This window comes from Spizellomyces punctatus (assembly GCF_000182565.1).
Source record: "Spizellomyces punctatus DAOM BR117 chromosome Unknown supercont1.6, whole genome shotgun sequence".
NCBI lineage: Eukaryota > Fungi > Chytridiomycota > Chytridiomycetes > Spizellomycetales > Spizellomycetaceae > Spizellomyces > Spizellomyces punctatus.
In genome coordinates this window covers 708,501-727,748 of record NW_015971542.1, presented here as the reverse complement: position 1 = coordinate 727,748, position 19,248 = coordinate 708,501, and the positions used below count along the sequence as shown (strand labels likewise).

General features: G+C 47.4%; 10 protein-coding genes across 13 annotated transcripts in view; 5 read left to right on the top strand and 5 right to left on the bottom strand.

The window, feature by feature from the left end:
* The window catches only part of SPPG_03982 (CMGC/CDK/CDK7 protein kinase), a 2,245-nt gene extending 464 nt beyond the window's left edge, over positions 1-1,781 (top strand). Inside the window, exons 2-7 of the mRNA XM_016752232.1 lie at positions 57-236; positions 297-415; positions 479-665; positions 729-878; positions 936-1,104; positions 1,172-1,781. Of these exons, the coding sequence (XP_016608920.1) occupies positions 57-236; positions 297-415; positions 479-665; positions 729-878; positions 936-1,104; positions 1,172-1,221 (855 nt within the window). The 3' untranslated portion in view covers positions 1,222-1,781. The remainder of the gene's footprint in view (positions 1-56; positions 237-296; positions 416-478; positions 666-728; positions 879-935; positions 1,105-1,171) is intronic.
* On the bottom strand, positions 1,372-4,159 carry SPPG_03981 (uncharacterized protein). The gene is made up of 9 exons (XM_016752231.1): positions 3,835-4,159; positions 3,693-3,771; positions 3,478-3,628; positions 3,346-3,414; positions 2,252-3,275; positions 2,097-2,189; positions 1,891-2,039; positions 1,702-1,832; positions 1,372-1,640 (listed from the first exon to the last, which is right to left on the bottom strand). Exons 1-9 carry the CDS (start codon positions 4,061-4,063, stop codon positions 1,511-1,513), a joined length of 2,055 nt encoding a protein of 684 aa, XP_016608919.1. The 5' UTR covers positions 4,064-4,159; the 3' UTR covers positions 1,372-1,510.
* A 1,376-nt stretch (positions 4,160-5,535) lies between these two features.
* On the top strand, positions 5,536-6,662 carry SPPG_03980. 2 transcript variants are annotated; one of them, XM_016752229.1, is made up of 3 exons: positions 5,536-5,921; positions 6,231-6,308; positions 6,427-6,662. In XM_016752229.1, the coding sequence occupies exons 1-2, from the start codon at positions 5,692-5,694 to the stop codon at positions 6,268-6,270; spliced, it is 270 nt and encodes an 89-aa protein (XP_016608917.1). In that variant the 5' UTR covers positions 5,536-5,691; the 3' UTR covers positions 6,271-6,308; positions 6,427-6,662. The 2 variants fall into 2 exon arrangements, with proteins under 2 accessions (XP_016608917.1, XP_016608918.1); XM_016752230.1 differs by lacking the exon at positions 6,231-6,308.
* Positions 6,663-6,902: 240 nt separating this feature from the next.
* Positions 6,903-8,453, bottom strand: SPPG_03979 (uncharacterized protein; the record flags this gene model as incomplete). Its single annotated transcript, XM_016752228.1, has 2 exons — positions 7,776-8,453; positions 6,903-7,711 (listed from the first exon to the last, which is right to left on the bottom strand). Exons 1-2 carry the CDS (start codon positions 8,122-8,124, stop codon positions 6,903-6,905), a joined length of 1,158 nt encoding a protein of 385 aa, XP_016608916.1. The 5' UTR covers positions 8,125-8,453.
* A 92-nt stretch (positions 8,454-8,545) lies between these two features.
* SPPG_03978 (uncharacterized protein) lies at positions 8,546-10,061 on the top strand. The gene is made up of 6 exons (XM_016752227.1): positions 8,546-8,657; positions 8,731-9,088; positions 9,153-9,446; positions 9,527-9,533; positions 9,596-9,753; positions 9,822-10,061. The coding sequence occupies exons 1-6, from the start codon at positions 8,554-8,556 to the stop codon at positions 9,924-9,926; spliced, it is 1,026 nt and encodes a 341-aa protein (XP_016608915.1). The 5' UTR covers positions 8,546-8,553; the 3' UTR covers positions 9,927-10,061.
* SPPG_03977 (uncharacterized protein) lies at positions 9,928-11,415 on the bottom strand (the record flags this gene model as incomplete). The annotated part of the gene is made up of 8 exons (XM_016752226.1): positions 9,928-10,234; positions 10,293-10,389; positions 10,468-10,543; positions 10,610-10,741; positions 10,800-10,905; positions 10,981-11,075; positions 11,145-11,247; positions 11,315-11,415. The coding sequence occupies 8 exons, from the start codon at positions 11,413-11,415 to the stop codon at positions 10,042-10,044; spliced, it is 903 nt and encodes a 300-aa protein (XP_016608914.1). The 3' UTR covers positions 9,928-10,041.
* Positions 11,416-11,569: 154 nt separating this feature from the next.
* SPPG_03976 (uncharacterized protein) lies at positions 11,570-12,624 on the top strand. The gene is made up of 5 exons (XM_016752225.1): positions 11,570-11,619; positions 11,688-11,756; positions 11,836-11,914; positions 11,987-12,258; positions 12,345-12,624. Exons 1-5 carry the CDS (start codon positions 11,573-11,575, stop codon positions 12,403-12,405), a joined length of 528 nt encoding a protein of 175 aa, XP_016608913.1. The 5' UTR covers positions 11,570-11,572; the 3' UTR covers positions 12,406-12,624.
* On the bottom strand, positions 12,442-14,326 carry SPPG_03975. Of its 2 annotated transcripts, none has more exons than XM_016752224.1 (6): positions 14,176-14,326; positions 14,064-14,117; positions 13,365-13,883; positions 13,112-13,299; positions 12,855-13,052; positions 12,442-12,783 (listed from the first exon to the last, which is right to left on the bottom strand). In XM_016752224.1, the coding sequence occupies exons 2-6, from the start codon at positions 14,064-14,066 to the stop codon at positions 12,771-12,773; spliced, it is 921 nt and encodes a 306-aa protein (XP_016608912.1). In that variant the 5' UTR covers positions 14,067-14,117; positions 14,176-14,326; the 3' UTR covers positions 12,442-12,770. The 2 variants fall into 2 exon arrangements, with proteins under 2 accessions (XP_016608912.1, XP_016608911.1); XM_016752223.1 differs by having other exon boundaries at positions 14,064-14,112.
* Positions 14,327-14,417: 91 nt separating this feature from the next.
* On the top strand, positions 14,418-15,841 carry SPPG_03974 (proteasome core particle subunit alpha 1). The gene is made up of 9 exons (XM_016752222.1): positions 14,418-14,474; positions 14,556-14,615; positions 14,686-14,742; positions 14,819-14,913; positions 14,981-15,062; positions 15,123-15,278; positions 15,354-15,417; positions 15,481-15,595; positions 15,659-15,841. Exons 2-9 carry the CDS (start codon positions 14,597-14,599, stop codon positions 15,812-15,814), a joined length of 744 nt encoding a protein of 247 aa, XP_016608910.1. The 5' UTR covers positions 14,418-14,474; positions 14,556-14,596; the 3' UTR covers positions 15,815-15,841.
* Positions 15,687-18,730, bottom strand: SPPG_03973. 2 transcript variants are annotated; one of them, XM_016752221.1, is made up of 11 exons: positions 18,469-18,730; positions 18,143-18,334; positions 17,952-18,074; positions 17,764-17,892; positions 17,314-17,706; positions 17,174-17,253; positions 16,985-17,108; positions 16,678-16,925; positions 16,488-16,613; positions 16,291-16,416; positions 15,687-16,226 (listed from the first exon to the last, which is right to left on the bottom strand). In XM_016752221.1, exons 1-11 carry the CDS (start codon positions 18,658-18,660, stop codon positions 16,100-16,102), a joined length of 1,860 nt encoding a protein of 619 aa, XP_016608909.1. In that variant the 5' UTR covers positions 18,661-18,730; the 3' UTR covers positions 15,687-16,099. The 2 variants fall into 2 exon arrangements, with proteins under 2 accessions (XP_016608909.1, XP_016608908.1); XM_016752220.1 differs by having other exon boundaries at positions 17,952-18,334.
* Between the last annotated feature and the right edge of the window lie 518 nt (positions 18,731-19,248).

The window sequence follows — 19,248 nt, the reverse complement described above, 5'->3', positions numbered from 1 at the left end:
CCTACAAAAAAAGAAACATATATAATCGCCGACACTTTTATGCTTACTCCCTTCAGCTTATCGATGTGTTCTCGCACAAGACGAATCTCAATCTGGTCCTTGAATACTTGGACGCAGATCTTGAGATGGTCATTAAGAATAAGACAGTTGTATTCAGCGCCGCCGATGTGAAGAGCTGGATGTTGATGACACTTCGCGGACTGTATCACTGTCATCGCAACTTTATACTCCATAGGGTCCGTGTGCTCTCAAATATTCATTGACACTTGGGGCTGACAAGATCCAACGATTTGCAGGATTTGAAGCCGAATAACCTTCTCCTTGCAAGCGATGGGCAGCTCAAGCTTGCCGATTTTGGTATGGCAAGAGACTATGGAGATCCTCACAAAAAGATGACCTCGGTCGTGGTAACGAGGTATGAGGTCCATTGTTTTTCGAACGTCCTTTCTCGGGTGTTAAAAGTCATTCTCGGTTTGAGATGGTATCGAGCACCAGAGCTTCTACTAGGCGCCACGCGTTATGGTTATGCCATAGACATGTGGGCCGTAGGATGCATATTTGCGGAGTTGATGCTGCGTACACCATTCATGGCGGGAGATTCAGATATTGGCCAACTACAGATCATATTTAAAGCTCTTGGTACACCAACCGAGCAAGACTGGCCTGTAGGTTCTTCTCTCCGCAGCCCTGCGTGTGGAAAGTCAGATTGATGAGGCGCAATTCTCCAGGGCATGAAGGAGCTGGACGGATATTTTGAATTTCAGCAGTACCCCAAACCACCGCTCCGTTCCATATTAACAGCCGCATCGCCGGACGCTCTAAATTTGCTGGAGCAATTCCTTTTGTTTGATCCCCTGAAGCGAATAACTGCCGAAGATGTATGTTACTACGGGTGCATTCGGCCAGGAATCATATTGACACTCATTTCCGTCCAGGCTTTGAAACACTTTTACTTCCGCAACCTGCCGCGACCAACACCGCCTCACAAGCTCCCGCGAGATGTAGGTGGGGTGGGTGCTAAGCGTAAAGAAGGGAAGGGAGAGCAGCAACCACAGGAAAATGGTGCGCAGCAGCGAGGGGTGAAACGAAAAGGGGAGTTTGAAGGTAGATAGACATGTGATGGAATTCATCAGAGGTCTGCCATCATTGATCGTACTGGTGGGTTAAGCAGGTGACGAAGACGAACGGGGGGCGAAGATTGCTCGACGGCTTTTTGATTGATACCTTTTTTATTAATAGTCAAATCTGTACAATCTGCTGGCTATCGCGTGTTTGACGTTGGAACACATGTGGATAACAGAGGAAGGCAATGCTAAAGTTTATGGCTGCATTCCCTACAACATCCACAAAGAGCGAGAGAGCGGAGAGTAACCAAGGATAAGACTTGAGATGTGTCATTCATCTACGCCTGAGACTCCGTACATTGTCCTCCTCGCCGCACAGTTGACTTGCTAAATCCATTTACATTGCCATTACATCTATATATACTATCCGCGCTACGTTATTTACACTACACAGCACGTATTTTCCCTCGCTGACGTCTCATTTTCTCTTTGCGTCTCGAAGCTAGTTTGTGCTTGCTCTTAAACTCATGGGTCAAATCCTGTCGGAATTGCTCCCACTGGGACTTGATTTCTTCCCTATTTGTGACCAACATGAGTAACAATGATGCGTTCTTCGATGTAAAATCATGCAACATACACAGTCTCTGTTCGCATAAACGATTTATCTGGAGCGTACTTTGACCGATGTGATAATCCTTCATCCCCTAAATGGAAGAAGAACATGGTTGATGTACCGAAACTTTTGCTGACTTCGGCTTCGTCGTACGGCTGTATGAAATAGTTAGATGACATTGGAGATGATTTTTGAAGGTAATCACCAGCCCACCTCTTCCGCTTGCTCATATGGAACCGATTCCGGTCCTGCATCTGCAAATTTAAAAAGGGGTACTGATGCCGATGGAGTAGCCACCTGCTCTTCAGTCTCGGTCGGATCGTCAGCGGTTCTCCCTCCGAACAATGAAAAGGTGCCTGCACCTGTATACAAATAGACATGTTAGTTTCTGCGTAATCGCTACATCAGACTTCACTCACCGTCGGTGCCAAAGACAAGTGCGCGAAGATTGGTGTTCACGGCGTAATGACGCTCCGCCGGTGGACCTGACGCTCCCTTTTCTGGTATAGAATCTGCGTACTTGATGGATGAGAAACACTAAATACTGTATCAGAAACAACAGCCAGGTGCATACCTTGTGCATTCTGTGGGTGCTCTGGCGCAGCGTCTGGTATGCTGATATTTTCACCTGCGGTTTTGACCACTTGACTGGAGGAACTCGAATTTTCGGTCACGTCACTTTCGCCTGATTCGCTGTCGTCGGAACTTCCTTCGTCATCCGAATCATCATCCCCTTGCATCTTTTCCGATTCTTCGTCTTCCACATCCTCCTGACTTGATGCCTCAGAGAGATCTTCAGATTCCGTCTCCTCGCTATCACTAGCATCCGTCTCGTTGTCTGAGGAGATAGTATCCCGCGGAGCCCCTTGTCCATCCTTCCCACTCATGTCAGAACCTTTTTCAGATATCGGAGATCCCCGCTGGCTTTCCTCGTCGTCCACATCCATAGTAAAATCCACCGTAGCCATTGTATTGTCTTGCTGAGCCGAAGAATCATTGCCAATGATGAATTTCGCCAGACCCAACAGTTTTGATCGTTCCTTTGCCAGGTTATTTCCTACATCTGGGTCCCCAGCCGCTGCAGCTTCCACAGGTGGAAGGGGCGCGGTAGGTATTATATCATCGTCTTCATCATCATCTGACAAGCCAGCAGGAAGAGGGGCTGGTATATGGGTTGATGTGACGGTCTCAAATGCATCATCTTCTGCCGCTGTATCTACAGGATCTATTCCATCCACCTCCATCGTTGCTAGTCTATTAAAGTCTATGCTTTCATCATCAGAATCTTGCTTATCGGAGCCGTCCTCGTCGTCCGTAGAGTCAAATAGGCCTCCGCGTGTGGGTAGGGCAAAATCATCCTCATCTGCAGAGTCCTCCTTTGACTCTTCCGAGAGTGCAGTTTGTTTATCGTCGATCCAGTTTACCGCAGGCACGCTGATGTTGTCAACAGTCGTGGACGATGTTCCAATTGATGCACGACGAGGTGGGGCAACAATGTCATCGCTGGGCCACGTCAGACGCGCCACCGGAGTAAATTTCGCATAGCTTTCCGGTCTCTTCAGGTTATCTTTATATCTGAGCGGATCAACAGTGACAATCTGCAAGGTGTTGAATGAAAACGATGTCGCACTAATGCAACGGTGCTGGGAACCATCTATCCTAACGTACCTTGCCAGTCAATTTGTCCCTATAGTGGAAAACGGCCACAGCCCGATTGAAACGCGAATTCTTCCATCCCTAGGTCGGATATCATGGACGTGAGGAGGATGGGCTGCAGGTTACTTTATGTGCTGTGCCCACCTTCCGGTTTTTTGCGTTTCGATCTGTAACCAAATTCATGTCCAATGCTACTTCCACTGCCTTCCGCTTACGTTTCTTATTGCTGATCTGCACTTCACCCTTCGCCCTTGCTTCATCCTGCACCTTCTTTTCTGCCCACTCTCGCTTCAACCTGCCAACCCATGTGAGAAAAAGTACGCTGAAAATCACATCTTGTCATGCTGCCATTAGCGAACCTTGTCATATAATCTTGCTTGGCCTCCTCTATATGCAACTGCATGCCCTTCCACTTCGTACCATTGTAGAGCGTAAGACCTAGGGGACAGAAGAGCAGTGAGCACCGAGTTGGCGTTCCAATGACATGCAGGTGTCATTTACATCTAGCTAGTGCCGATGGCGTCGTTTCCAATCCAATGAATCCGAACCCTCGTGAGCCCCCCAACGGTCCTCCACCAGGCAAGTCAACCGACAGCACATTGCCAAAACTCTTGAAACGGGCTTCCAAATCTGCTTTGTCCACGTCGTATTTAAGCCCACCGACATATAGTCGTTTGATAACTGGCGCTGACTTGTCGACTGTGGGGTTCAAGTCGGCTGCGGTCGTCATGGACAAGGTTAAAGAAGGTTGGAATTTTGGTGCACCTTTGTCCTTGGTAGATCCAGTACAAAAGATGCAAAGATTATGTAATGCTCATTGGAATGTGGATAAATACGGATAATGATTGCGTCAGCGGGCCGGAATTCGCGACAGTGAAGAGCAAGGCACAAGGGCATCAGGTAGCTACAAGTAGATGGATAAACAAGTTCATCTCTTGCTCTGTTTGAGAATAAGCCAGAAGGATCAATGGGGAATGCAAGCCGGAAGATACGAATGCAACCGCGGGGGAAAGGGAAGGTGTTCAGGGCAGGTAACGCGAGGGGGTAGGCGCATGAGTAGCGAGTACTTTTCTCGCTAGGCATGTGTGCAAATGCAAAATAGTGACGACAGCGAACATGTGCGAGCACGCCCGCCAAAACGCAGAAATCGAAACATAACATGGACGAATCATCGCCACTCAAGCAGCAAGTGATCAGGGCTTGTTAGGGAAACCATTTGTATTAGGGAGAATGCTGATGCTTTTGAAGCAGAGATGTTTGTCAAGAAAGCATTGTTAATATCCTAAAACATGATTCTGCATTGTTTATGCTCGCGTTTCGGGGATGCACACATTTGGCGCTTTCCATTTCAGATATCTGCGATGGTAATCTGAATAAGGACGTTCAAACAGCGCTTAGACAAACAAAAGACAATGCCTTTGCTACCCTTCGCCTGGCTGCAACAGAAAAGAAGAAGCAGGCAAGAATGCACCATGTGAACTTATCTTATCAAAAGCTATGACAACATTCATCAAACTCGACAAGAATGCTCTTCCATGGACAGGTTTTCATTATTGATTCACGATAAGAAGAGTGGCATAAACATAGCACGAATAATGTGCCGTCTCCAAAGGGAGACCGACATCGACATGCTGGACATTAGCAAAAGTTGGCTTCCCCAGGAAATCCAGGCGCTGGCTTGCTATATCTCGTGGTTATCTCATTGACTGCCCTCCCAAAGCAAAATGACGCAAGTGTGGACTTCTACCCTCGAGGACAGTTTCAAGGCTGTCCACTCTGCAGCAACAAAAAGAAGGAGGGCAACAGGAACGAAGGAAGGGGGGACATGCGAGCAACACAAACGCTCTGCCCCCCCGCCTGTTGTTCAACCCCCCCGGCTGACACGAACGCGTTGGAAGGATTGTTTTGGTGCAGGGAACGCGACTGGGGGGGACAGGACCAAAAAACCCTTTGGCGAGTAGGGTATTGGGTGGACACTCTCCTCCTCGTCATGTGCGTGAAACAAGAACGAACCTTTCTTTACAATGTCGTATTCATGTGGCAGCTGTCAAATAAAGATATCTCCGATATGTTGGGATTGCACAGGCACGCGGACACACAACAAGCCTCCAAACGACAAGGGTACTCGAGGGCAGCTGATGCTCGTCGTTCCGCGTTTTTTGCTGATAAGGCCTATGCGCTCATTGGAATTGCATGGAAACATGTAAACAGATATAAAAGCATGGATTTTCTGGCATCATCTCTTCCAGTAATTATTTGTTTTTGTTCTCAAATATTTTAAGCTTGGCGCATTTTCGTACAAATCTCTCAAGGTTGTAATTTACAACACTTGCTACTACCACATTATTGAAATCAAACATGCCCGGCCCTGCTGCCCCTTTCCTCGTTGCAGCTGGATGTGCCACGGCTGGAGCAGCCGCAGCCATGTATCTCACTCGTCACCCTCAAGACGCTCAACATCCCGGAGGGGCGGTCACTTCTGTCGGCGCCGGAATTCTTCCTGTTCAGTCTTCCGCAAGCCCCGGTTTGCAAACACGTCCTGTGAGCTACAAGCGAAACAGTGACTCGTCATACGGCGAAGAACAGAGGTGGGCACTAAAGACTTGACATTTTGGATTTCCCTAACACTAAAGAGGGGGGGAGATAGCATCCTGGTGCAAGAAAGGATGGAGTATTTCTTGGACGCTTGCGGGAAGTAGGACATCACGACCGGATACGTGATCGGTGCCCAAGGTACCAGCCATAGTAAAAGGCATGTCTGCCTAACAGGAGACATCAACGGTCATGAGGGGTGTCATCGGAGGGGCAATGATCTCCTTGCCGTTTTGCCATGTTTACCCAGAGTCCTCACAAACTCCATTCTACATTTGTTAATATGGGGTCTTGACTGTGTAAAGACAAGTGGCAGAGATGGCAGTTTTACTCGCATTTTCGTAACTGGAAAATGCAAAAGCACAGGCTGATCGTGGGTTGCGGTGAGTCTCTCCCCTTCAACTAAAAAAGTGCCCGCGGATGTAATCCCCCTCTCCATAAGAACGTTTGTGACGAAAGCATTAACCTCTTCCATCTCTTCGTTCATTTGTATCTTGACAGTCCCAGCACCTCCAGTTCGGATGAACACGAACTCGATACCATGAATACTCGCGGTCGCGAAGAGGGATGGTCTTTCAGGTTAAATCCTGAGGATATGATCTTTGGCTGCATTTGAAGACCGACTTGCTCGTGCAAGCTATTATTGTTCATTTGTTGATTTGAGATTGCGCACCATGTACTATACACTTTCGATGATATGTATTGTTTGCAAACAGAGATTTGCGATTTTGTCCTGATCCGTTGCTGCTGTTAGCCATTCTTAAAATTATTGTCGCAGATAACCCCAACGCCGGACGTCCAAGGGCTTCTACTTTGCGTTAACATTCTATCGCTTGCACACATCATTCCAGATCAAGCTACCGCGGGAGTAATCAGCCAGTTTCGTAGAACATCAGGGGGGGATCAGACAGCCTTCCCTGCTGTGCTGTGGTAGTTCATACAACAAAATTGGTCACCTCGTTCAGGCCCGTCAAAGATTAAAACCATCGCATGGGTTTATATTTCGCTTCCTGCCACCAGTGATAGTAGAAGATGCCAGAAACTAGAGCTGGTGCAATATAATCCCACCCATCTACGTTTCCGCCGTTTGCTATAATATCTGCGGCAACTTGCCAGAGCGCCATATCTTTAACAGCTTGCCATTTCACCACTCCCTTGCCGAGAGCGGACAGTCCCCATACGGTAAAGCATCTCAAGGCCATTATGCTGCCTGTAGCCCCGTGGTACTCCTTGTCATACCTACCGCGGATCATTCCAAAGAAAAGACTGAGACTCGCCGTCCCGACGCAGGTCAATAAGTAGAAATACAGGAATGTGATTGGCCCCAGTACTTGGTAAATCATTGGGCCGTATTCGTAAAGCCCGTACAGATTCACCCCGAGCTGCAAGAAGGAATCATGGCTCCACGCGCTGGTCAACAAGACGTGGTATCGTCTTGCTCCCTCCCTTAGATTCGCATACTTTGCGACGAAATGTCGCTGCATTATGTCTCTGGGAGCTACTTTCCAGGCAACATAGATACCGAGGTAAAGAAGCACTAACAGATCCAATAGTCCAAGCTGCGTTGACACGTCGATGACACCAAGCACTTCTCCAACTGATACAACTCTTGATGGAAGGTAGTGAATCGGTATTCCAAAAATACAATGGTCGGTGTATTGTCGGGCTACCGGAACGAAATAGCCAACATAGTCCCAAAGTGTCACATATTTTGGCATTGTGTGCTCACAAGTTGGACCGGAAAAGCTCGGCAGACAGAAACACTTGTTGTTGCCGATACAGATGCCTATATCCGAGACATACTTTATTAAGGGCATGTCATATTATTTGTGAAGAGCTGTGAGGATTACCGTTAAGACATGGCTGGCAATGAGGTCCCTCAAGCTCCCAGCCCTGCCACGCTTTGCGTATCACCTTCCATGAGAGCGGTATAAAAGTTCCAAACAGTCCCACAAACTTTAGGGGAGCCTTTCCCAAGAAGTTGGGAACGGAAATGACTGTGAACAGGCCATAGTCGTCCAGTCGCAATATGTGAAATGCATCTGTCACACCAAGCACCGCCGTTGACGCCAACAAATGCCAGATACTCTGTTCGGCTGCATATTCTCGGACATTTCGCTTAAAGTCCTCTTCGTCGGGGCGTGTAGTATGAGCCAGGAGTAGCAGGACAAAGATGAAGATAATCCAACGATGCCCCATGTCGCCACACGCGGACTAGGTTTGCCGAACGCGTCCGGTTTTTGACCAGGGTCGCCACAAACAGGACGGATCAGCCTGTAGTCAAGATAAAGGTAGACATGCAATACGTTGCCAGTCTCGGACGGAAGAGGGATGGTCGTGAAATGGGAGATATTGGGCTTGGTTGGAATTAAGGTTACTTGGCACGGCAATGTTGATTTGAAGGAAACATTGAAAATCTTTCCTTTGATGAACACTCCAGACCCACAGCTCTATTTCAAAAGTGTATTTTACCACGGTTCACGAGGCCACCAATTCCTTGAATACTAGCGAAATCTGTTGCGTGCCTGCACCCGATGCGTAGGAGATGCCCACAGCGCATTGCACTCTGATCACCTTAGTAAGCAATTACCAACGGATGAGTCATCCGTCGGTGGTGGAACAGGGACGATGATTTCCAGATTCAATTTCCTTTTACCTCACATTAGGATGCTTACAAGAAGACAGGCGAAGATTCAAGCTGGTGCTCTACAGGATGGCCCTGCTGTCTTTAGGTATTGTTTTAGTTCGTCTGGTGAACTGTGCAGTACTGAGTCGGTGTTGTTTCGTCGCAATTTCATTTTGCAGGGTCACCAAGAGAAAGATCACAGAGAGAATAGATGAGACGTTGAAGAAGAAGCCCGTAAAAGTTGCTAGAGCACCGAAAAGCTTGCCGTCCATTCCGCCAGATGCACCGGACCTTGTCGCTGAGGCATCGGAAATAGAAACCGCCGCATCCGCGGTAGCCGCTCCGTCTGCTGCCTTGCCTCCGTCAGACGCACCGTTCGACTATTCGACGGCGTTATCTTACATTTGTGGGCAAGATCCGAGATTAGAGCAAGTGGTGAAGCGAGCTGGAAAGCCTTGTAAGATTTTCGAGAGCGAAGATTCGGCGGAGCAAGGTTTAGATGCTTTCAAGGCGCTTGCGACGGCAATTATCTACCAAGTCAGTATTTCTAGTCTTGTGTCATAAGGTTCTCTTAGATATACTAATGTGATTTACTGGATAGCAACTGAGTGGAAAGGCTGCATCTACCATTTTGCGCAGATTCCTGACCCTCTTCGACGAAAAACTGGACCCTGCTGCCGCGGAGCGACATCCTAAATGGTTTCCGACGCCGCGGGCGGTCCGAGATAAGGAGCGGCAGGAATTGACTTCAGCAGGGCTCTCTCAGCGTAAAGCCGAGTATGTCCATGCGTTAGCGGATCGGTTCTTGGATGGATCGATATCAACTGAGGCCTTGTTGCGGATGGAGGACGACGCTATTGCCGAATTGCTTTGTAGCGTGAAGGGAATTGGACCGGTATGATATGGTCTGATTATGGCTTGTCGCCTATTTGGTTTAATTGAACATTACTCTTGGCAATGCGGCTGATGAAATAGTGGACAGGTAGGAAAGGCATGGCGAAACGTGCTATACTACTGATTAATACGAACTTTTTTTATTATCAGTTGACATGTTCCTTATGTTTGACCTCAAACGACCCAATATACTACCTGTTGGGGATCTTGGCATACGTAAAGGCATGAGCAAACACTTTGGAATGAAAGGAAGTAATGGTAAGAAGGGCTCGAAACAAAAGGCAGGTGGCGGCATCTATCTCCCGACGGTCAGTATCACCTTTTGGATTCAGAGTTACTCTTCCTCCTTTTAAAGCTGACGATGTGGTTGATTTAGCCGGATGAAATGAGGGAGGCTGCGAAGATTTGGGAGCCATATCGCACAATAGGCAGCTACTATATGTGGACCATCACAGATACGAAGACAATGGAGGATGAATGACTTGAGAGTTTGCGGGCATTCATTACTAGGAATTATTGTACAATGTACAGGCACCATAATAGGCTTCTAGAGACATATTCTCAATTGTAGATTTCTCTCTATACGTAACAATCGTTTAGACCATAACTTCTCCAACTACATAATCTGCCAAGGAGTCGAGCGACAGATCGTTAGCCCACTCAAATAGCGGATCAAAATCGTCATCAAGTTCGGGCTCTAATTCACGGTGGAGCTGGCGTGTTCGATTCTGAGATTTTGGATTTTGTTTGCGTACTCTACCAACGGAAGGTCTTGATGAATTACTGATTCTGAAAGCATTCCTATGAGTGACAGATGCTACGCAACATCCGACAAAATGGATGATACCCTTTAGCAATCCCTGATGTTCCGTTTCGGGACGAAAATCGAGTGGACCGGCGGCTGCTCCTTGCATCGTATATTAGATTTTGAGTAGCCGTGAACGCTGGCATATCGTCATTGAGCATGGTAGTTGTTTAGCTGTTTTTCTCTGTTACACTCGAGTTGTCCTCATTCCACCTACGTGTGATGTTAAGTTCTCTCCATCCGTTATTTCTTCCGCCAAGGTACGCCGGTTTACAATCTAACGAGCTTAAATACTAGCAGAAATATAAGTCGTCGATAGTGCGTTTCGGGCAGCAGTAGTTTACAGGATCATCACACACCTGCACAAATTCCAGTCGGTTCGTCACCTCATCCGAATGCGAAATCTTTAACGCGCGGTTCTGGTACTCGTTCCGTATCATATTTTCCGAATAGAGTCGGACGCCCATAATTGCGCATGAATCGACTGCTGCCTACAAGATTGTGCTGTGAAATCTGCGTTCATTTGGCTTTCTAGCTTTTTAGGTTTACCTGCGTGTCGGCCTGAATCAGACGATGTCCACTGTAGTAATGTACACTATTGCTTTTCGTGTATATTTTATACATGATGGTCGGTGGGAACGAAGAACCTCCAAATCTATCAGCGAAGGGCAAAACAGCCACGTATCAATTTTCACATCTTTTAAAAACACTTGGGTGCAAAAGTGCGTACCTGAATCGAACTTTTCCCTGTACAACCGGATCTTTGATCAACTCTGCTTCTCTCGGGGATAATCTTCGTAATATTTCCATTGTCATGGACCGTTCCTATTAGTAGGGTGAGCCTCTGGATAAGCGCGTGATATATGCTGTCGCATCGTCCAGGTCATAGCCCACCGCTCTTATCAGGTTTTCCTTTAACCATCGGAACGTAGCCTTCATATGAAATCTTTTCCAGGCACGTTGTATTACATTTGCTGCAATTGTTTGTGCTTCGGTTCTAGATTGCAGATAGTATCGGTATCAAGGACAGTTCACGACAGAGTACACCGGGCCACTTAACGTACGCTGCCGATGGGGAAGCAATAACTTGGTGTGTCTCTTGAGCATAAGTAATCGGAGGCGGAAGGCCGATGAGATCATGGTATGGGTCGGATGATGGCTCCATTGTCAAAGCAGGCGGTGGTGGGTTTTAGAGTCGAGCATGATGAACTGTTGTCTTTCATCTAGCGAGCGGAGGGGCAAAGCCACATTACGTAAGGCCAGAAGCCAGCACTTGCAATCGAAACGATTGCTCATATGCACTTTGATCTCTGGCTTCTGCCATGGCATTTGCAGGGTCACCGTTTGAAGCTGAAATCGTTAATGATCGGTAATATGATGTCTTTTCCATGTTCGTGCCAGTTGTCACGAAAGCTTTACGCCTATGTGCTCCCCCAGAATCGAAGGAAAGGGCAGATACATTTTCCCAGATGGGAATATCTATGTAGGAGATTTCAAGGATGGTCAGTACGTATCTATCACATACATGTCAACAGAGAATCATCTCTAACCTTGACTCAACCACTTCCCATGTTCACTGCAATAGGTTTCACGGGTCAGGCACAGTTCATTTCAAAGATGGCGGGAAATACGAAGCTCAATGGAAGAACGGTGTGGCATTGAGCGTAAATACAACGATTCTTTTTGTTATTCCCACTATCTTTCGTCACCTTCATCTAACTTTTATCGAACATTAGGGGACCTATACCTTTAAGGACGGACTAGAATACGCTCCAGAAGATTGGTCTTACTGTACTGAAGCCGATCGCCGCTTTTATTCGGAGCGCATCAACGGATTCCGACCTGGCACCCCGCAGCTCACAAATGACCCATCAGGCCCGCATTCCATCCCGCTGAATACCTTTGACGTTGGAGAAGGCTATTTTGATCCAAAGGATGGTGTCATTTATGATTACGAGGGAGTGCCGCTCCGCGTCGCAGACGAGGAGGAAAAGGAGTGGATTACTAGGTAGGTTGGCAAGGGTATAACGCGGATATCTCAAAGGTAGGCTTGCTTAGCGTCTTTCATTGATCCCATCTATCATGTTTTGGTAGGCATTGTCGGGTAGGCGGCAGAACCAAGATCCACACTGGTATTTGGATGGATGCAATTTAAAAAAGCTGAAAAAGTCAGGAGAAAAAGTATAATAGTCGACAGAGAAAAAAGTTTTGAACATGCCCACAAGTGATAATTAGTTTAGGCCACATGAACACCGAAACGCATAAGAAAGAAATGACAGTTGACGGATATATCTATGATTGCCCAACTCCACTCTTTCAAAGAAGGCTTTCACACTATGCTTACAATGCAAAATAAAAACGATATGACTGGCAACCTTCCGTTCCACAGCATAGTGACAGTTCAGCAATTAGACCACTTCTAAACACGCAAGAAAAGGTCCCTGCAACACGAGAAAATCTGTCAAATTCGGCGAAAAGGCTGATTACCCCTCACATAGGTCCATGTGAATATACTCTTACTCAATAGTCAAACCTTGTATATCAATATAAAAAAGGTTACATGTCCCCGCTTTTTAAGCCAAAAGAAGCATTTGGAGCGCTTACCGATTCTCTCGTTTATACCGCATTGCTGAATATTCATCTTTGAGCGAAGCGTAGGTTTGGACTGGGCTAAGACTACGATCGCGATCGGCATTTGCACGACCGTGCGTCCCAATAGGCCCAACGTTTGGAGGTATGTCAGTCTCCGAAACATGATATGCAGGGGGGACATGAGCATCCGCAACTTCGAACCTGTGGCGTCTGTAAAGTGCTTAAGACGGTTTGCGCGTGGACGTATACTGTCAACAAGTCCCAGGTACCTCTCTTGCACATATTCAGGATAATCATAGAGTCTTCGAAATTGGTCACCGCTCTGTTCGATTTTAATCTGGGTATCACGAGCAGGTGAAGGTGTCGTGGTGGAGGAGGTACGTGATGGTTCCACTTCTCTTGACCACATCAGGAGAGGATCGTACTTGATTTGTGGTGGAGGGCCCCAACCTTGCACCTAAATTGTTGTGTCAGCGTAATTCCGGGATACAGGGTTCTGTGGATCAGACAATGCTCACTCACCGACGTCTCTCGAGGCTTGGGTGTAGTTTGGTCCCATCGAAGCTTATACTCCTCAAATCCCCGCACATCAGGATCCGGAGGGAAATCCAGGAGTGGCGCGTTATAGTTGCTTGGTCGTCCCCTATCTCGCTCCCGCTCTCTCTCCCAAAGCTGGTCCCGGCCAACCTCCAGTTCGTACCTTGGGCCATAACCGCTGCGCATGGAGGGACGGGACCCGCTGTAGGGTGCCATAGTTGGTTGGGTCTCGTATACCGGATGTCCAAACCGCTCTGGTCCACCGGCAAAGCCCATGCTCATTCCTGGATAGCCGGAGGCAAAGAAGGTCTGCCCTCCTGTACCGTAGAACGGCATCTGAGGCGGACCTAATTGCGGCGGTCCCATAGGCACAGGAGGACCACCCCATCCCGCCGTAGGCCGGTAATCACGTTCATCGAACGATGTTGGAACGTTAGGGTATGGGCGACCGTACGGGTCTCCAAACATTGACCCCCGACGATTCCTATCGTCAAAAAACCGGCTCTGCGTAGGCTAGATCAGTAAATCTGATACTATAGTAGATCTCCTCGTTCCATTAAAATGAGAGACCAGTTTGCAGAAATCAGAAAATGCTTTAGAGCTTTAGTGCTGCTCAGGAGGGAACACCATGTCACGCGGAAACTGCGACGACCGAGAGCCTGCTGAACCAACGTCAGGACTTACCATATTCAATCCCCCGTTGACCTTGTCAATAAACTACAAAGTAACCAAACTAGTCTAACAATAAGAAAAGTGTATGGATGCGGACATCAGAACTCAGCTTCTCTCAACCAACCTCTTCCCAATTCTGATAGCTGGATATAAACTGACTTGATATGGATCTTCTCTCCACTACGAAGTGTCCGACTGGCAAGCGTGCCAAGGAAGAAAAAACAGTTGCCGCACGTACGGGATTTGATTAAAGATTGCTTGTTGGTGGAAAAAAGTGTCCAGAATCTCAAACCCGCCCTTACGAAGCTTCGTTCACGTGACCAAGAAGTTGGACAATTTGAAGACACGTCACGAATGGATTGCTGTCGTGTCTACTCGGCGTGATTGGCAAAAGGATCTGCTCATATACAGGCGAGAAAATAGGTATGGAAAACACTTGTATTATACTAGACAACCCTGCAGGCAATGCACTAACACTCGTAGCGTGTGGTGCACTGCTTATAGTAGAGAATTTCATTCGTGACTCGCGTACAAAAGGCTAAACGATGAGTCGCGGCACAAACTGTATGTTCAGCTCATTCCGTTTGTCGCTGTTTTGATGTGCTCAGCTGAGAGTCTGTGTCCGTTCAATTAGCTGCATACGACCGGCATATCACCGTTTTCTCTCCAGAGGGCCGTCTTTATCAAGTTGGTAGGTTTTGAAGTCTTACTACATGGTTGGACCGACACGAAAACGACCTTGATACGAATTCTTCATTCTTTGTCAGAATATGCGTTCAAGGCCATATCCAATGCCGGAATCACATCTGTTGGCGTAAGGGGGAAGGATTGCGCTGTGGTTGTGACCCAGAAGAAAGTTCCAGTACGTACTGCTGTGAACTCCGTTATGCGCTCGCGCGTCCTGACGCTGAAACATCGTGAACTTTCAGGACAAGCTTCTCGACCCTTCTACCGTAACCCATGTTTTCCAGTTGACCCCGAGAATTGGATGTGTAATGACCGGATTGATAGGTGAGATGACATCCCTTAAAGACCGGATCATAGACCATTAAGCGATTATCTTGTTTTCAGCCGACGCCCGCAATCAAGTGAGTCGCGCGCGTATGGAAGCAGCAGAGTGGCGGTATAAGTTTGGTTATGAAATTCCGGCGGATATGCTTGCCAAACGTGTAGCAAACATCAATCAAGTGTACACGCAACATGCGGCGATGAGACCGTTGGGCGTTTGTGAGTATTATACACGGATTTGAAAACTTGCCATACTGCTTGACGTACTCAATCACTCTAAAATACTGTTATCAGCGATGATCCTAATTGGTTATGACGAAGAAAGAGGTCCTCAAGTGTTCAAATGTGATCCAGCAGGGTAAATATATTGGTTTTATTCTTAACAATGCGGCAAGCCTAATCCGTATTTTATCTCGCGCAGATACTTTGTCGGTTATCAAGCCACATCTGCGGGAGCAAAGCATCAAGAGGCTCTCAACCATCTGGAGAAGAAGTTGAAGAAGAACCCTCAGCTGAATGTTGAAGACACAGTTGAAGTAGGGACTATTTGCTAACACGAAAGTTGGGCCGTTTCTCATTGCATACTCTCTTTTCTCCAGCTCGCGATCACCACTCTATCAACAATCCTATCTCAAGATCTGAAGTCTGCAGATATTGAGATCGGAATAGTGAGCGAAAAGACTCCCCAATTCCGGACTCTCTCAGAAAATGAAATTGATGAACACTTGACTCGTATTGTGGAGAAGGCAGATTAGGCTGAAATATATTAGTGCTTCTACAGATCTTTTGGCGCTGTTCGTTGTCACTGCTGTCCACTTGATAGAGAACTAAGGCTACATCCTAAGGCCGACCATGCCGTTGCGCGGGCAGAGATACACGATGACTATGCTATCACGAATAGGAGCCGCACAAGAGATTTGACATACAGTATCTTCAACAGGTGTATGACGACTCTCCAAAGAGAATCAATGAGCGGTTTGTGTATACTCTCCCAATGGTGATGTGAGAAATTGGCAAGCTACATTTTCGAGCAGTATCGATTACCGATCGGGTTCAAGCTGTTGTTCTCTTCGAATGTGGAGATTCACAACAGTCATTGATGAGTTGACCTGTTGTATTGAGAGAATGAAAGGATCCACAGGATGGAAGATGCAGGTTACATAGCGCCTTTGCAGGACGTGTTGGCTGGGTCAGAACTGGAAGAGAGCGAAGAATGTTTCAAGATACGTACTTCACACCGCGGACTTGTGCATACACCTGGCGGGAGTTCAAAGGTAGATTCGGGTCAATAGCAAACTTGAACTGTCCTGTTTGCCGGTCAAAGAACTTAATGGGATGCTCGCCGGACGGTCGTGCTCTACAGGGATGCCAACCCTTCAGAACTGGGTTCATAGCCAGAGTATGCGGTGAATAGGGCGAAGATCATACCTGTCCACATTGTTGATAGCCTTATCATCGTAACTGAAGAGCTCGTGATCGAGATAGGGGGAGTCAACAAACTGCTGATCATTGAAGGGAAGGCCGGAAAGGACGCGCTTCACTGCTTGCACTGGTCTGAATTGGATAAAAAGCATGATTGGCATGAAGTCTTGCTGGTTGAGGGGACAAAGTCAATTACCCGCCGTTTCTAGCCTTTTGCACGGCCCTGATTCGGCGGCTATGCTCCTCTCGTGCAAATAGACTATTGCTTGGGTTGCTGATCGAAAGGCCTGACTGGTTGTACGGTGTGCCGGAGCAGACTTGCCAATCCTCGTACAACTTTAGCAGTTCCTCCGACGTGTTTTCATAAACACCTAACACTTTCGTAGTCGCAAGGGAATAAATAACAAAGAATGACGTTTGGCTAGATGTTGCTGAGTCAATGTTCTACAAAGGCCGTGTCTAGTAGTGATCACCTTGCAACCTACGGGTATGCGATCGCGTACCTTTCCTACAATGGCGTCTGCCAAGCCAAACTTTATCACAATATGTAAGTTGTCCAAAAAATGCATGCGCCATAACGCCAACGAGGCAAAATGCGCAAAAGTTTGGTAGAAGTGACTAAGATGACTGATGCGTGTGATAAGTTAGTTGATCAAAGGTGAGAGAGAATTGCGTGGAAATGTTAATCTCACCTGGTCCTATCAGACGAATATGCTTTTCGAAACAAGTAGGCCATTAATCGTTGCTTCACGCCGCTCAAGGGGGTACATTCCTAGCATTCATTGGATGTAAATCAAAAAGTTGACTTGGAAGCATCGGGCTGTTCACTAACGTAAGGAATAGCAGTACTCGACGGGGCAGCAAAAGAACGTAATGATGTTGCTCGTCCATTACGAGAACGATCAACGGGACCGTCTGGCACCATGGCATTTGTGGAATCTGGCGGTTCCGACCGGCGAACGGGCAGTGGCGGAGGTGTGGAGTCCGATGACGGCGACCCTAGTGAAGAGCCTTCCCACCCTTCCCAAGCGCTCTCCCGGTCCCAGTCACTGTCCTCGTCCTCTTCTCCAGTATTATCCATATAATCCCAAATAAATTCTGGTCCCCCTGTCACCTTTTTGTTACTGTACATTTGCTCCGCTAATCGGTACCGGGCCAATACCAATTCATCGTCCTCGTTATTTAGATAGCCGATAGTTCGAACGTCCAGAAGAATACCAGAGTCCTGCATGACAAAGTTTCAGAATATCAGAAAATGCGTTTTTTAGAGGACCAGCCGAACCTTGATGTGCAAGATATATATAGACTGATTTTGAACCGATGCAATACCCAACATGTTATCATACAAGTGTACTCCTGCATGATTGCTCAAAAATATGTAGTCATGCATGAACACGCGCTTGTCCGTAACCTATTAGTGCCGCCGTTAGGGAAATGGGGCGAACAAGATCCCATTTTTTCATGAGCCACCTGTCCTCTTTCAATGTCTAGAACCCAAAACGTTATGTCATCCAATAAGAATATATTCTTAAGCGACGCAGGATTATGTAGGGGTCTCGGAAATCCTGATGGGACGGCAGATACAACAATCATCTACAGAAGACCTTGTAAGGGCACCGCAGCACTTTGGCTGCCTACGACAACAGATCAGAACGACGTACATAGCGGTGATCAGCCGTAAAGAGAAGGAAGTCTTTGCAGAGCAGTTCGTGTCCGCCCGTAAGAACAGTCTCGTAACGCAGGTCAAACACATCATTGAAACCCAAGGTTGCGCCAACACCTTTTCTTGGAAGCTGGCCTTTGTAATTATAAACCTGGACTGCATGCATATTCTTTGCGAAGCAGACCAAGTACTACAAGAGGCCAATATTGTAAGAGAAATGCGGACAAATATGTACTCTATCCTGGCAAATTCCCACCCCCAACAGAATGTGTTCCATGACACTGTCCTGCGCTTTCTGTTATATTATTCAATCCAGATAAATACCTTGCCATCCGGCGTAAATTTCTTTACTGTAAAGTCGAAAACTGGCACATTGTACACAGTTTCATTTGGGTATATATAAGAATATGTTTGCTTGTAGCGACCAGAGGGTGAAGAGTGCAGCTCCCGACTGCGGAGGAAATGCAAGATGTTCCGCTGCCTACATCGAAAAGAACGACGTCCCAAAGGTGGCATCCTGCATCTCAGAACCACCGAGAAACAGCTCGCTCTGGGGAGAAGGGCGATGGAAGGCAAGCAGATGCGGATGGGGAAAGCTGCCTTTGCCGGAGCTGGCAATACAGTCATCGCCAGTGCTGTGCCACACGGTGCTTAGTAGAGCGTTTGCAGTTTGGCGATTTGCCGGTTGTGACAAGCGTCTTTTCGCTAATCTGTTGATCAGTTCCCCAGTGCAGCTCACGAGCAGAGCAGGACGGTTCGGAACAGTAAACAGTCATGTCTCTCTCCAGGTAGGAATGGAAAAAGATAACATTATGCATCTCCGTTGTCTGATCCAATCTTTCGACAGTGTTCTCCCCAAGCCGAGAGCATCGACGCTTCCAAAGTCGAAATGGGCCAGCGATGACGAAGATGACGAAGCGTCAGCACCCACAGTTGCAGTTGTACACAAAGGCCCTCCTCCATACGGGCACCGGCAAGGTTTTGTCCCGAGAACTTTGGAGGTACTTGATGTAGATCTGCCGACTAGTATTCATATCCATGACCAGAAAGTTGTGATTGATTTTTATCGCAGGACTTTGGAGATGGCGGCGCTTTCCCAGAAAT